Source organism: Chrysemys picta, chromosome 13, assembly GCF_011386835.1.
Source record: "Chrysemys picta bellii isolate R12L10 chromosome 13, ASM1138683v2, whole genome shotgun sequence".
Lineage (NCBI taxonomy): Eukaryota > Metazoa > Chordata > Testudines > Emydidae > Chrysemys > Chrysemys picta.
The window spans coordinates 50,411,920-50,427,035 of NC_088803.1; the positions used below are offsets into that span (position 1 = coordinate 50,411,920).

A 15,116-nucleotide genomic window follows, 5' to 3' on the forward strand; every position below is an offset into this window, starting at 1 on the left:
TAATACCACTGGCTGGATAGAATGGATAAAGAACTCGGGAAGAGTATAAGCAACATTTTAAATGATTTTCATTAAAGCAATGTGCGGTGGTCCATGGGTTTCACAGAGCACAAACGCTGAAAGGCAAAGTGATAAATGTTTGTTAGGAGCCCCTTAAACAGAGTACAGAAAATCCCGTGGGCACTCCAAACCGGTGCGGATGCGGATGGGTTTACATAGTTACTGTGTGATTGTGATTCTCAGACTGTTTCCTATTGTGAAATCTTGAGATCTCAGACCTTGAGACCCATTCCTGAACATCCCCCCTCCCAGTCCTAAACCTGCATTTTCTCTGCGGCAACTACAGTGTTTGGTTAACTGAAAGAGTTGCACGGGCAAAACTGGGAAGAAGGTATTAAAACAAACTGGATTTAGTGCTTGGGTATGTCCCTCTTATTTTGTAAGTTTAATTTCTTCTCATGTGGAGTCTTTATGTCCCTCTCCACTAATTCCCTCACTTCTTGCCAGTGGCCCCCACTGTTCTAACTTTTCTAGATGCATCTATGTGTTCCAGCCCTTCTGTGTGTTTGCTCTGCCATCACTTTTGGCATGGTCTGCCAGCTGATTACACCTGAATTTACAGCAAAGGAACGCGTGACAAGAAAAGAGACAAACCAGTGTAGTTGGGCTTTGTTGATTTTCTTTAAGTCAAAAGAGTCTCTGGAAATCTGTAACCGGGCTACAACGAAAAAAAAATTCCCAGGCTCAAAGACAGATCAATGGTGTATGGTCTAAGCTCTGCAGGCCATCTGGGATTGCCTTGTGGAGCACCACAAATACATGGGCTGCTGCTCCAAAAAGCAGAGAGTATTGGGTTATTATATTATTATTATTTCTATTATGGTAGCACCTGGAGATCAGGAATCGGGGCCCCATTGTTCTGGGCCTGCACAAAGGCACAGTAATAGAGATTCCCTGCCCCAAAGAGGTCACATTCTAAACAGACACAGGGACTGGATATGAAGCAGAGACATAGCGAGCGGCAGTGACTCACCCAAGGTCTCACGGTAGGTCAGTGCCAGAGCTGGGAAGAGAACCCAGGTTTCTGGACCCTGAGTCCAGTGTGCTGGCCCCTAGATTAGGCTTCCTCTCCATTGTGCATGCAGGCCTTAAAAAAATGGCATTGAACAAGAAATCAGAGCGGTCTAATGCTGTGCCATTCCCAGAGATTGTATCTAGCTAATAGCATTACTGTGACCTAAAATCCCTCCCGGCTATTACTTAGTCCAAGTTTCAGAGATCGTGTTTATATAAATTAGATTTTCTAAGCCGGCAGGTGAGAAGCAAAGCAACGTTTATTAATGGCAACTTAGCCTGAGGCCAATGAACAAAAAACCCCCAAAAGTATTACAATGAAACTTAAACCTAAATCTAACATTATAAAATGTTCAAATGCTTAAATAAAGATGGAGGACATAGACTATTAAACCAGAGCTGATCATCGGGCCACTTGTCTTTTTCTTATTTGAGCAGCTGCTCATAGGCAGGTTAGAGGGTTGTCCAATGTGTTCAAAGACCCCTCTCTTCTTTGGCAGCCCCTCTCTCTAGCACTTGCTGCCCAATCTGTGTCCATTCTTTTTCAGAGGCCAATTCATTGGCCCCGGGGAAGACAAGGGGAAGGGAGGCATGAAAGGGGAAAAAAAATCTGCAGAGAAATGATGCATCAAAACGGTCAAGAGTCCTGGTAATTGTCAGAAAGTGTCTTATCATCCAAAAAATGCCACTGAGTCACAGTTACTGAACACCAGGGCATTCTAATCAAATCCACTTCAGGGTTTCACAGCTGGAATCTGAACTTTAGCAGGCATAAGAAGTTCATTTCCCGCTCGGCTCATAGTTAACTGACAATTACCCCACATTTCAGTCTGAATTGGTTTGAACTCTGAAGACAATGACCTTTGGATTTGCCTCATGGTTTCGCTGAGGGAGGAGGAAGATCAAGATTCTGAGGCATCAGTTTAATTCTGGAGGTTGCATGAGGAGTAAAACTGTGTGCAGATCTGTGGCCAACTCAGCCGTAATACAGACATTTCCAAATGCTTCAGCGAACTGAAAAGTAAAGAACAAATTAATTTAGGGTCAAAAATAGTTTGTTTCCATTTTGATCTTTTAAAAAAAAACGTTGAAGGACATTTCGAAACAAAAAAAATCATTTTAAAGCAAAAGTCTGAAACATTTCATTGAAAAAATGTCAAAATGAAATGTTTGGATTTTTTCAGAATTTTTTCCCCCCCCTGACTGAAGCTATTCGGTTTGGTCAATCCAAATCTGCATTTTTCACTGAAAAAGTTTTCACCAAATAATTTCTCCCAGTTCTAATGAGAAGGAAGGGCTGTACTTCCTTGCTTTTGAATGAATGACAAAACTCACCTAAATCCATTCTGCGTTTGGCCTTTCCCTTTCACTACAATTCTGACCTTTCTGCACCCAGAGTAGCTAAGAGCCCTGTTAAGAGCCATGCCTTATCTGAGATTATGGATCCTGTGTATTTTAGCAAAAGTCCCGTCCAGACACTCACTTTAACTCTGATGTTGCTGTTAGAGTGGAAGGTGAACATAATTCAGTTGAGGTCTTTTGAGAAGTGGGGAGGGACGTAGGCTTTGAAAGGCTTTGAACATCCCTCATTGAAGTAGCTCTGACATACATCCTCCTCCTCCTCTATTCTCCCAACCCTTAGAGCACTAAACAATGACACCGCTTGGCATGATGTGATGTTCTCTGATGAGGTATCAAGCAGCCTGAGTGAATGTTGGTGAGACTCTGGCTTCCTAACTGCATTTTTTATTGGGTGCTGCTCTCATCCTGTAGGGTCACCTGTCTGTGAGTGCATCCAATTATCTCAGCAATGCTGACTTCCTTTGATAATACCCTCAAAATGAACTGGCACCTGTGTCTTCCTTCTCCACTCTGCCCCAGGAACCATTTCTCAAAGGACGGAGAGGGGATAAGGACACCTTTGATTTGCTGTTAGGGAACCATTTGAACATTCTCTCATTAGTGACTTAGCGGGCTTTGCATAGACGGGAGGGGGCTGAAACAGCTGCCATTTTCTGAGCGCATTTGCTGACCGTCAGGGAACATATCAGACAGTGAAGTTTACCTCAAAGGGATCGGCCACGTGACCTTTTGTGCTGAAAGGTTACACAACCTATTTGTTTCCCCTGAAGCAAATTGGGATTGATTTGTTACAGGGGCCTTTGGCGGCTAGAAACATGTCCTTAAAAAAAAATTAACAACATTCTCTGGTTCTGCATCACCCTCCGTTGATCAGGATGTGGGGCTCAGTATGGGAGGAAAGAAAAAGTAATTCCATAAATAACATTTGCTGCCTGGCTTTCAAGGCTGCACCTTGGCACATGATCTGATGAGCTCCCAATAAGTAAGCTTCTAGGGCTAAGTTAGACCATCTGTGGGATACTCTGGAGAAAAGCCCAATTGACTCAGGAGGTGGCGCTGGTCACCAACTTGGCAGTACTTTTCTACTTGAATCATTACTACCGATCACGGAAGTGTTAAAAGACACGGTGTTGCTGAAGGCACCATCTTTCTGAGGAGACTTCAAAGTGACGTCCTGGGGGAAGGTTTTCAAAGGCACAAGGGCAGTTGGGCCCCCATCTCCCATCTGTGCCTTTCAAAATATCCCCCCTGATCAATTATCATGAAAAATCTCTTGGGACTTTTCACAGAACAGTGATGTCAGCTGAAAGCAAAGCCTCTCGCCGGAAACTGAACCACCTCTGAAATGGAGCCCTGGTTTATGAGCGAGCTCCATGTTCCACACCATTGGAGAGGGATGACTCAGACTAATCCATTTGGCCTTTTGTGGACATATTTTTGGAAACTGGCAGAACATTTTTCCCTAATTGCGTAGGTCTTGACATTGATAATAAGAACAAATTCATCTGATGCTGAGGATGAGATCCATACAAAGAATAGACAACCTCTAATAATGTATTTGTAATATATGGAGTTGTGCAGAGATGGCTGTGTTAGAGGAGCTTATAGAACCTCCTTGGTTACTGACTGGACTATTCAACGTATCTCCAGCAATCAGGCACTACTGCCAAATATTGCTGGGTAAAGCTGGTCTGAAAATCTTTGACAAAATCCTTTTCCTTTGGAGAATTCAGTTTCACCGAAATGGAAATATTTTGCGAAATCCTGTCGATTTTGCCAAACTTTCATTCTGGAGAAAAATATCAGGACAAAAACGTTCTGAAAGGGGACTGTTTTGATTTTTCCTTTCAAAATGATTTTTGGTTTCAGATTTTTTTTTTATATTACATTATAGGTTATTGTTGAAACAAAATGTTTTTTTTTCCCCAAAATTTTCTTTTATGGACAGGTTTGAAATTTTCGGGTTTCGTTCCGCATTAGGACGAGAACAAATTTTTGATCTCTCCAAATCTGTGAAATGGAATTTCTGTTCTCTGCACAGCTCTACTTCTGGACATGCCTATGCTGGGGTGTTGTTTTATTCTTTTATGGGAACTTTGACTGTAAGGTCCTTGGGGCAGGCCTGCCTTTTTCTCTGTGCTTATATATAGTACAATGGGGCTCTGGTCCATTACTAGGGTTCCCAAGAGCTACTTGAAATAAATAATAATAATAATGAATAATAGTGACTGTGGTAGTAATGTTTCTGACTCCTAAAGGAGAGGACAGCTGTAGAGAGCCAAGTGCTCTCCCTCTTACACTGTAGCTACTGAATTGTTCCATGTCTGAGTAGAAAAATCTGTTTTCTGAAAGAGCAAAAGAACTAAAGAAAGAAAGAGTAATTTAAGTGGGGGAGGGAGCTGCTTTGAGCTTCTATTGTTGGGTAGATTTGTGATAGTTTGGATGAATTCTAACTGCGTCTTCCATATAGCTGCATTAGGAACAATACAAATAAAAGCAAGCAACCACCACAACAAAAACCCCACTAGCTAGCATTTCCTTCTGATAGCATAGCCTTCCCATGCTATTGTCAGAGGAAATTCTCAGACACACTCATCTGGATTTATTTTGCTCTATCCTTGGCAGAAGCTGGGGGCTGCAGCTGAGAGGAGAGAAGCAAGGTTGAATGAGGAAAGGGATGTAAATCCCATGTGAGGATCAGGTGGGCCCAAAGCCCATTAAGTTGCATGTACAATTCACGTGTATTGCTTTTATTCAGGTTACACTCATTGCCCCGAGAGGTGACATTTTTTGTTCTGACCCACTACAAGGCTGAATGTGGCATCTACATCTTACTGCCTTGCGTGTTATGAGAGAGATAAGTGGAAAGTGTCTCACCATGCCCTTTCAGTGAGTGGTGGCTTGCTTCCCTCTGACCCCTCCCTCTCTGCCTTGTTTACCGCCTCAGTAACCTGAGAGGAGGTGAGGAAACAGAGACTAGTGAAAAGGTTAAAGTTGGTGTTTGCAAGTCTGCAAATAGGTTATAGCTTCGTTTGAGCTGGATCGGAAATACTAGTTGTCTGCTGTGCGTGCAGCGGTAGCAGTGCTGGATCAACTTCAGAAGGCTGAGCGTTTCAGTCTGGAACACACATCCGAAAGTTTGGACGTTTAAAACCTACTTCTTGTGAGATTTTCAGCATCATTTTTCAGACCCAAAGTGTTTGAATAGTTGGAATCAGATTTGATTACCCATCCATATTTCTGGGGGCTTCTTCAATTGAAATCTCCAATCTTTTTTCCCCCAAAGTTGTCCATTACAAATGGAACAAAAACATCGACTCCTTTGCCCGAGTTGCCAAACTGAGGGGTTTGTAAAATGACGCCAGACTTGGAAAAGTCTGGGTGAAAATCTCCCAGGGTGTGAATGCAAACAGAGTTTTAGCCACAAATAGTTTGTGTTGTTTCTAGCAGATATTTCACCGAGCTTCCACAATTAATCCAGGGGTTGAATCAGCAAAACAACAAAAGTGAAGCAACTTTTTGGAAAGGCTGCTCAGCGCATTGTATTCCAGATTCCGGCGCTGCCTAGGAAATGAGACATCGAATCACATGCTGCTCAGAGACATTCCGTCTTAAATTTCTGCCTGAGTGCTTTCTGCACATTTTGGATTTTCTCAGTGATTACTGTGTCGCTCAGGTGGTCCCCAAACTTCTGCTTCAGTAACACCCTAATGATTTTGATGCACCGCTCATCCATCATGGGCTTAGCCTCCCGAAAGGTGTTCCCTCTCCTTCCTGTGATGGAGTGGCTCTGTATATAGTCGGACGTGAACAGCTTGTAGAGTAGTGTTTTGCAGGCGGTGCTGATTTTCTGGTCAAATCGGATGGCCTCTTTTAAATGCTCCTTTGTGTAGCCATTAAACAATTCCACCACCTCGCCTTGCTGCCTATGGGGTTCTTCCTGAAAGGACAGTGACTCCAGCCGCTGCACCTTCCGTTTCAGGGAGAGGACCTCTTGCTGGAGATCTACTATGATTCTCTCCAGTTGTTCAATCTTCTCGGACCTAAAAAATAAAATAAAGCATATAACATGCATGCCTGCCACAAGGCGCCATTCTCCTTCAGCTAGCAATGGGTGTGATGTGTCAGTTCAGGATGCATTGCCCATTGAATACCCAAGCTACCTGAGTCTGAAAAACTGGGCTGGGAAGAGCAGACTTTCTCCTGGTACTAGTTAAGCCAATGGGAGTTTGCCTGGGTGAGGATGTAATGATCTTTCCTTCCATTTCACTTTGCTTTAAGCTTTGGTTAAAGTTTAAGATGGAGTTATCGGTCTTTTCTTATTTTGTTCCTATTCTCAAAGTTCCAGAGGGCAGGTATGCACAGTATGAAATAAGACCCGCAATGATGGGAACACAGAAAAGTGCAGTGCCGGAATCATGACATGACAAGAGATTCAGAGCTTTAGAATAAAATAGTTTATAGACTTGGTTTCATGATCCCACATTTCTGATGCAAGTAACAATAACAACAGTGAGAAAGAACTATGTTTGGGTGGGACAGAGGTCAATCTGAAGGTTAAATGATGGAGAGCTGAGATATATATGATGCTGCAATATTTTGTAGCCGAGTTATCATGATACCAGCATATAAACCTTCAAATCTGAAAGAGGCTTCAACCTGATTCTTATCATGTTGACGGTTTGGGCTCTAACAATTGCTGCATGTTGTCTGGTAGCACTAATCTGAATGCTTCTATTTTCTGAGTATTGAGGAAAATGTAGCTATGTGCAGGTACCTGTAACTTCATCTTTCATTAATTACCTTTCCATTTCACCAGGGCCAAAATCTTTCTGAACTACCTCAAAATCATCTGTTTCTGGGGAACCTTCAGTCTTTGGTTCATCACAGCTAGAAAAAACAAACAAACAGACCAATAAGCAATGGAAGAAGATGCTTCATATTTATTTCGTAAGTGCTCTGTGGTCTAAAGTGTAGAACGCAGCATTTTGTAAAAACCCACCAACTTCCAATTTCATGTGGCATCCCAAGTAAACAAGGTAAATATCTCGCAATACTTTATGTCACTGGGCAAGCATGTCAGATGAATGTCACTCCTTGTGTTTTACATAGAAAATATCAGCGACTTAAATACATGTTATATGTTATGGACTTGATTCCCCACTAGCTTACATGTGTATAGTCTCTTACAAAACAAGTGCAAAGGGGATGCAGAATACTGCCATTCATGGTTTGGTTCATACTTAAATGATTACACAGGGTGCGGGGCAGTGGAAATTCAGGCCCTCACTATGACTTCAATTGAGTTATTCTAGATTTACGCTGGTGTAATTGAGGGCAGTTTCTGGCTCTATGTGGAGGGCAGGAAGAGCTGCCCCAATTTCCGCTTTGTCTTTCATGGATCCTTTGTGGTCGGAATAGGCAGCTCTCCTCAATTGTCCCAGATCCCCTGGAACTCCCCTTTGTCTGCAAAGTTCTGTGAACAAGGCAGGACAAACCAAACTATATGAAGCAAACAGCATCAGGAAATGGAACCTCAGCTACTGAACCACAAGTGGAGACTATGAGAAGCACTTTGAAACCTTCACTGTCCTTACTGCTTATGGGAATATTACCTGTTGGTACAGATGTGCTGCTGACACTTAGCTAGAATGCCATCTGACTTCCTTTTCATTGTCAGGGTGATGTAATCTAGAAAGAGGGTTGGAGCAGGAAGCAAAAGACAGATGTGAAATTGTCATCACCTGGATCCATTGGTCTCCAGAGCATGTTCATCTAAGTACTTCTGCTTGATGTTCCCAAACTATCAACAGCATGACTCAAACATGCTGTCTTTGGCTTGAACTGTTGGATTTTGTTACAAGCAGAAAGAAAAACCCTCGTCACAATATATAGTTGAAATTCAACCACAATATCCTTAGCAAGGCACTGTGCCATCAGTGAAGAAACTGGGCAGGGGGAACATGGCTCATGAAGGTGAAAAAGTCTATGGACACTAGTGTAGTCATCAGCACAAATGACAAATTCACAGAAAACAAGATTGTTACTTTCAGGGAGGTTTAGTATGTGTGTATGGATGAATTGATAGGTAAACCCGAAACAGGTCAGATGTTCAGGTCAGCACATTTTTGGGTACTTTATAATTAATTAAACAAATACATTATATTAGGAGTGTGGTTCACTGGCTTGTGTGGAAAGAATTGTGAGCGTATGAGAAAAGAGCTGGCGATCTCAGGGTTCTTTGGATCACAAAAAAGCCACTACCACGGAGTTGTCACCTTGGTGAGCAGCCCCACCAGAGAAGAGACACCAAGGATGCAAAGGACTCAATTCTCACCATTACTGTTCTCACACCCAAGGAAAGCACATGTGCATTGGTCTGCAGCCCACGCTGCAGAGAAACAGGAATTCAGAGCCCCTCTGACACTTTTCACTAACACCAACATTCAAATTTAAAAATAGACAGGAGTGGAATAAAATAAAACATTTGACTCATTCACAGACAATAATCCCAGCTGGTTTACCTCTGGTAGCTGTGCCAGGCCTTGCTTCTTCATTCTGGGATGTTCCAGGCACAGCCAGGGACAAGAACGGAGATGGTGATTTGAAGGCCGGGGAAGAGTGGTGAGGTGCTGACATTGTGCAGTGGGATCTAGTCGTGCTAGTCAGGATGCACCTCTCTTTTAAGACAGAAGAGATGGCAGCATCACGCTGGAGCCCTGCGTCTTCATCCCCGACCAGCGGTTTGACATAGAAGCTCCTGTCATCGCTGTATTTGCGAGAGGAACTTCCTGGCATCCATTTTGGAAAAGACTTCCTTGATTTTTTAGGTTGGGATTGCAGCCCACTGTGCACTGCTGGTTCTTCTTCTGAAAGCAAGATGGGGCCCGTATGGTAATTGGCAATACCACAATGACATATATTGCAACATCCCACAGCAGTGTTCTCAGTCCTTACTACATGGACGCTGTCGTACGATTCATAAGGGATGGGATGAGGATATATTTATGATCCATCCATTTAAAAAAACCACACCGGGGTATAAGGTTAATATAGTTAATTACTTTCCTCCAGAAATACTCTGCCTGCTGTATATTAATCCTCCTGTGCAAAACTCCATACTTACTTAGCTTCTCAAAGAGTTGTCTATTTTCCTGCAGCCTTTTCTCTAAGATATCTTTATGCTCTGTTGGAAGAAAAGGGTTTTCAATGTTCATTTCACTTGTTTCTAGAGGCTGCTCCCAACAGGCCTAAGTCTAGGATGGATAATGATCACTTACCGCTTATGCCTTCCACAACCCCCCAGTACAGACCACTGAAGCCAGGGCAGCGGGCTAGCACCTGCTCCCCCACCATGTAGCGATGAAATGGCTTTCGGGGTTCTTTGATGTTTTCGATGTTGATCACACGGCTGCCATCTGGCCAGCTGATTAGAACGAAAAGCTTGGCAGCCATTTGAACCCGCACCACCTAGAAGAGAAGAGAAGGAACACGAATACATGCCAGGGGTAGTTCACCCTTTCTGGAGCTATGTTCCGGAGCATACCCACTTGAATTATTAGGGACGCAGAGGGAACTGCTGGTTGCCTAGAACTTTTGGAGATCAGGCCTCTTATTTGGGTGCCCAATTTAGGAGCCTGACTTTAAACATCCATCTTTGAAAACCTTGTCTATTATTCACTGTGAAAAGTGCGTTCAGCTTTAGTGAAAACAGACCACTGCTTGCTTACAATGTTCTTATGATGCCTTGTTCATGTCTGATGAATGCAGCGTGTTTATCAGCAGTTTGTGAACTGCTGAGGGTCATTCATTAAAAGGAGTAAATTCAAATATTGTGCATCTATTCAAGGACTTGCTTCAGGGCAAAAATAATGCTAACAGCATGAATGTCCTGGAGATAATCAGGTTAACTGGGAGCTCAGCTGCTGTAGCGGGGAGTGCTCTGGTAATGCCTACAAATCACGAGAATTACAAAAATAACCAGGCCAGAGTGTTTGTAACCACTCTCCAATTCCTGACAGCAGATTGTTTTCGCACGGGTATTTGTAATCTGGCAATGCTGGGACCACCTTGGAGTACAATCGCATGCCAAAACGCTGCCCACCGTGATCGGGAGGAGCACAGAAGCAAACCCCACCTGGGAATTTGTATTGACGATGAGAGTAGCACGTGAAACACTTGTCCCTGCAACAAATTCCCTCCCCTCCTTTCTGCTGTTCCTCTGATTCTCGGCATTGTGTGTACTGAACATTTCCAGTTTTCTCCTGGAGATTGCTCATTGAAGCAACTACAGGTACAGGCCTGCGGGGGTGTTGTTGTCTGTTTTTTTTTTTTTTTTTTTTGGAAAGAGAAACTGCAGTTCCAACAATGACATGTATCATCTCAGGCCACCCAGAGCTGGCCGGAGCAGTGAGAGCTATTTGTCTGGTGCTATATAAAATACTTTGCATTGACTTCAATGGAATCATGGCAATTTCCCATCAGCTGAGAGTCAGGCCCACTGTACATGAAAGGCAACACAAAAGATAGAAGCAAAAAGGAACTACGTTTTTCACCCTCCTCTTTGTAACCTTTTATGTACCGTTATCTTGTCTCCCCTCAGTCTTCTCTTCTCCAGACTAAACAAGCCCAATTTTTTCAATCTTTCCTCATAGATTGAAAGCCCAGCACCGCTGGCGTGGGTACATCTTCCAAATGGGAGTTTACAGAACAAAATGGCAAACACGAGGGGAGCCCAAGGCCCTGCTAGTGCCTCTGGTCACACAGCGAAATGGAACGGGAGGGGAGTCTGGGTTATGCCCTGAAATGGAAAGTTGGGGTGGTTTTGTTCCAAGCATCATTGCATTGCATGGGCCGTGGCTATAGGAAGCCTTTAACAAGCTCACAAAGATTCTGACAGCCTCAACGACACTCAGCAGCGCTGTCCTCCAGACACCAGACAGGTTTATTGGAGACAGAGGATAACCCAGAGCAGTTACACACGGGAGCAAAGACATGTTACAGCACAGAACAAGAGGGAGACTGGAGCAAACAAAATGCATAGTCAGACCTCACCCAATCCAAACTGGTTTCATGACCCCCCCCACACACACAGATTAAAGACTTGGTGTTTTCCACACCATCCACATTGATTCCATTCACTCTGGGCTCTGAATCGGAATTGTTTCATCTCCCACCCATTCTCAAAAGGAGTTTGCTTGCAAAAGCAACTAACTTTCCACAAACCTTCCGAGTCCTATGTAAAATAGCTGCCCTTCTAGCAAATACCATCCCCTGATTCGTTCCAATTCCTCTCCCTCGGCTAGGACATGTCAATGAGTTTTTAATATGGTACAATATTTTATCTTGTGTTAATTGGCTTGTCTCCAATCCCCGGTCTGCTATCGCTGTACAGCCTTGGTGCTGTAAAGCACTAGGCTGCAGATAACCCTGCTCTTCAGACCACAAAAGGTTACAAAGAGACTAAGCTACCGGGTAGGATAAATGCACAGCTGCGATTTCACCCTCCCTTAAATGAACAAACAGGTTTCCAGATCTGTTTTCCAGCAGCTAATGATCCAAGCAGCTAACAGCTCCAGCCTGAAAAGGAACTTTTAAAAGATGTTTTCTTTTTCACTAATCTTCAGAAGTGGCTCTTGTCCCCTCCAGCCCACTTGCTCTCCTAATTTTTATTTCATTTTAAAAGAATGCAACTTAACGAACAATCCACATAGACAGAGCGAGAGCGAGAGAGAGCAAAAGAGAGAGAGAGGGAGAGAGAGAGATCAAATCCTGATATCAATAGATCTCAGTCCTTGCCTGGTTAGCACTGCTTCAGTTGCAGAGTCTTGCAAAATGTCTCCTGTCTATCCAGCTCTCAGTTGCCTGCTGCAGAAGAGAAGGTGATGGTACAATTCTTTTGCCTTGCCAGGTTTCTGTTGTCTGGATAAGGAGCCCCCCACTGTAAAACAAATTCCCCCCCCCCTTTTTTTTTCTTTCTTTAGCCTCTGTCAGTCTGTTTCTTACAGGAAGAGTGAGCAGAAAAGGAGAGGAACAAGCCTTGGGTTTTTTGGAGCATGAATAAACCTTGCATTTCCATGAGTTATTCATGAATAATTCATGAAAATGCATGATTAATTCAGGTTCATGAATTATTCAGGCCTAATTCTCGAACATTCCTGGTTAATTCATGCTTGCACAGTGAGTAAGGGAGTCAGGCTCTGGGGCTGGGTGGATTCTTTTCTCCCTGAGAGGGAAGAAAAAGAGGCTCGCAAACCTGCATTGTACACTGCCTGTTTCTGCACGTTATAAGAAAACATTCTCCAGGCCCTTTGGAAACGAGAAGTGGAGGGAGAGCCTTAATATGCCTGTAGCCTTCTGGCTGTTGGGAATAAAAGGAACTTGCACACAAAAGAAAAGCACTTGGCAGCTAGTAACTCTCTTTCAAAAACACCGCACAAGTCTGATTATGCATTTCTTTCTATTGCTGCTGCCGAATCCTTCCCTCGCTGAGATTCCTCTCAGTCATCTGACTGGGTTACATAGTAACCTGCCATGTAAGGAAAACAACAACACCTACAGGCCTATGCTTGAGGAATCAATACCCTTGCAAACTTGCAAAGCAAATTGATTTAGGTTCAGTCCTTCAAAGCTCCGGCTCCAGGTTGTACTTGGCTTGGCTGAGTAACTGTGTTATTCTCAGTCTCAGCAAACAATGGGGCTCACCCTGACTTGCACATCAACCTATTGGACATATCTAGCTGGCAACTCGCAGCTCTGCTGGGAGTCTACCATTACAATACATTGGCTTCATTTACACAGAACTGTTGATACTCAATTGCTTTAATAACACAGGAAGTGACATACGTCCCCTACGTGCAGTCAAGCTTACAGCTGGTGGTAATGACCTCTTGTCTATAGTCAGACAGCGAGCATGTGGTCTAGTGATTAGATCAGACAACAGAATCAGGACTCCATTCCCAGTTCTGCCACTGGCCCTCTTGGGTAAGTTATAAAGGGCCAAAATGCAGTATCTTACTCACCCTGAGAAGCACTTTACTCCTCAAGTAGACCCATTGGAAGCATGAATAAACATACTACAGTCTGGTCCTAACCCTGTTTATATCTGTGAAATGGGTGTAATAATGAGACATCCAGCTCGCTCTGGATTTGGGGATTGTCTTAAAACCCCAGATCTAGAATTCTCCCCTCAAAGGTTTTGGGTCTGGGCTGGCTTAGGAAGTGGAATTGGTTCAGGTGTTGCCAAAGATGTCCAAAAACTCATAGGAAGAGCTGATTTCACATCCTTGCTGGCATTGTTCAAGATGGCCGACATCCCGTGGGATCGGCTGGCCTTCCAGGATTTCCTCCATGTCAGACTGAGAATTCAGGAGAACAGCGTGTGAGATTTCTGCTCGAGGGATGGGCGAGTAGCAGAGCGGGAACTCCTGTCAAGATTATCTGGGTTAACAGTGAGTGATGCAAAGATCTCCGGGGGGGTCCTGGCAGTGACCTGAGCTCAGTTCTGATATCGGTGGCAGCTTCTGGCCTCAGCAATAGCTCCGAAGGAGACGATTGGGGGAGTCACTTGAAAAAATGCCAGAAGTCAGCAGATAAGGATTCTACAGACACTTTTAAAGGCAGGGAGGTTGAAGCTTACGTATGTGCTCAATGTCCCCCCCCAACCCACACACAGACTGGTCAGTGGGGACATGCAGCATAGAAACCTATGCTTCGTTCAGCTTGGATGTTTGAGGTGACTGAACTCTGTAACAAACCTGGGAGTTGGACCTCTAGCCACTAGGCACACCCCCTCCTTGGGATGCCTGGTTACCATACTCCAGGGTCACTGAATCCTGCATTTCTGGGGGTGAAATATCACAGAGGCATCTTCCCTTGAATTTATAGCAGCAGGATGAAGCGAGCCTTGTACATGCCAACCCCAGGGGGACAGCTAATTCAAGGGATAGACACACCATTACCCAGGGTTTAGAATTCATCCTTCGGGGGGGGAGGGTAGCAGAATTCTAGAAATAGTTTGTTCTAGATCTAGGTAGCACGGTGAGGTATTACCCTGAGCTTTGCCATCTAAAGACTTGAGTTCAAATCCTGTCTGATCACGTCACATGTCAAGATAAATATCCCATCCTTCGGAGGGGAGGGATAGTTCAGTGGTTTGAGCATTGACCTGCTAAACCCAGCGTTGTGAGTTCAATCCTTGAGGGGGCCAGTTAGGGATCTGGGGCAAAATCAGTACTTGGTTCTGCTAGTGAAGGCAGGGGGCTGGACTTGATGACCTTCCAAGGTCCCTTCCAGGTCTAGGAGATAGGATATCTCCATTAATTAATATATTGGTCATAATCCAAAATGGCCATTTATCAGCATCAAAACTGGGCCCAGGGGCAGTTTTGGCTCTGGATTAGAACACAAAGGGTACTGTGGGTTGGTGTTTAGCAGGGCTGTACAAATGATCATTAGCTTAAGCCACGGCAGCTATCCCTCTGCCCAAATATACAAACCAAGGAAAAGGAACAGCTCATGCTTTACGCCCCCCAACATAGGTCGTTGCAGTCTGGGCTTGTGCTCAAAGCCTGCTCCGGGACTTCCATAACAGCTGCGTCTTGAAACAAAGACATCAAAGCATCAGCCAGCCACCTTCCCCACTGCTGCCACTTCACGACACCCACACATAGAAACATGGC

The 15,116-nt window shown here is 44.1% G+C and overlaps 1 protein-coding gene across 3 annotated transcripts; it reads right to left on the reverse strand.

The window, feature by feature from the left end:
* Positions 1 to 1,316: 1,316 nt before the first annotated feature.
* Positions 1,317 to 12,504, reverse strand: LOC101950839 (uncharacterized). Of its 3 annotated transcripts, none has more exons than XR_010592382.1 (8): positions 12,235 to 12,504; positions 9,717 to 9,906; positions 9,563 to 9,622; positions 8,961 to 9,305; positions 8,052 to 8,127; positions 7,240 to 7,326; positions 5,314 to 6,479; positions 1,317 to 2,088 (listed from the first exon to the last, which is right to left on the reverse strand). XR_010592382.1 is itself a non-coding variant. In XM_065566182.1 (7 exons), the coding sequence occupies exons 2-7, from the start codon at positions 9,889 to 9,891 to the stop codon at positions 6,032 to 6,034; spliced, it is 1,191 nt and encodes a 396-aa protein (XP_065422254.1). In that variant the 5' UTR covers positions 9,892 to 9,906; positions 12,235 to 12,504; the 3' UTR covers positions 5,171 to 6,031. The 3 variants fall into 3 exon arrangements, 1 of the variants encoding a protein (XP_065422254.1); XR_010592383.1 differs by having other exon boundaries at positions 8,961 to 9,302; positions 12,235 to 12,371; XM_065566182.1 differs by lacking the exon at positions 1,317 to 2,088 and having other exon boundaries at positions 5,171 to 6,479.
* Between the last annotated feature and the right edge of the window lie 2,612 nt (positions 12,505 to 15,116).

Excerpts from the sequence above, each read along its gene's own strand:
- LOC101950839 (XM_065566182.1), bottom strand. The coding sequence starts at position 9,891 with ATGGCTGCCAAGCTTTTCGTTCTAATCAGCTGGCCAGATGGCAGCCGT. Across the intron at positions 8,128-8,960 it reads GCCTGGCACAGCTACCAGAG|ATTACATCACCCTGACAATG; the intron begins GTAAACCAGCTG and ends CCCTCTTTCTAG. Across the intron at positions 6,480-7,239 it reads GGCCCTGGTGAAATGGAAAG|GTCCGAGAAGATTGAACAAC; the intron begins GTAATTAATGAA and ends TTTATTTTTTAG.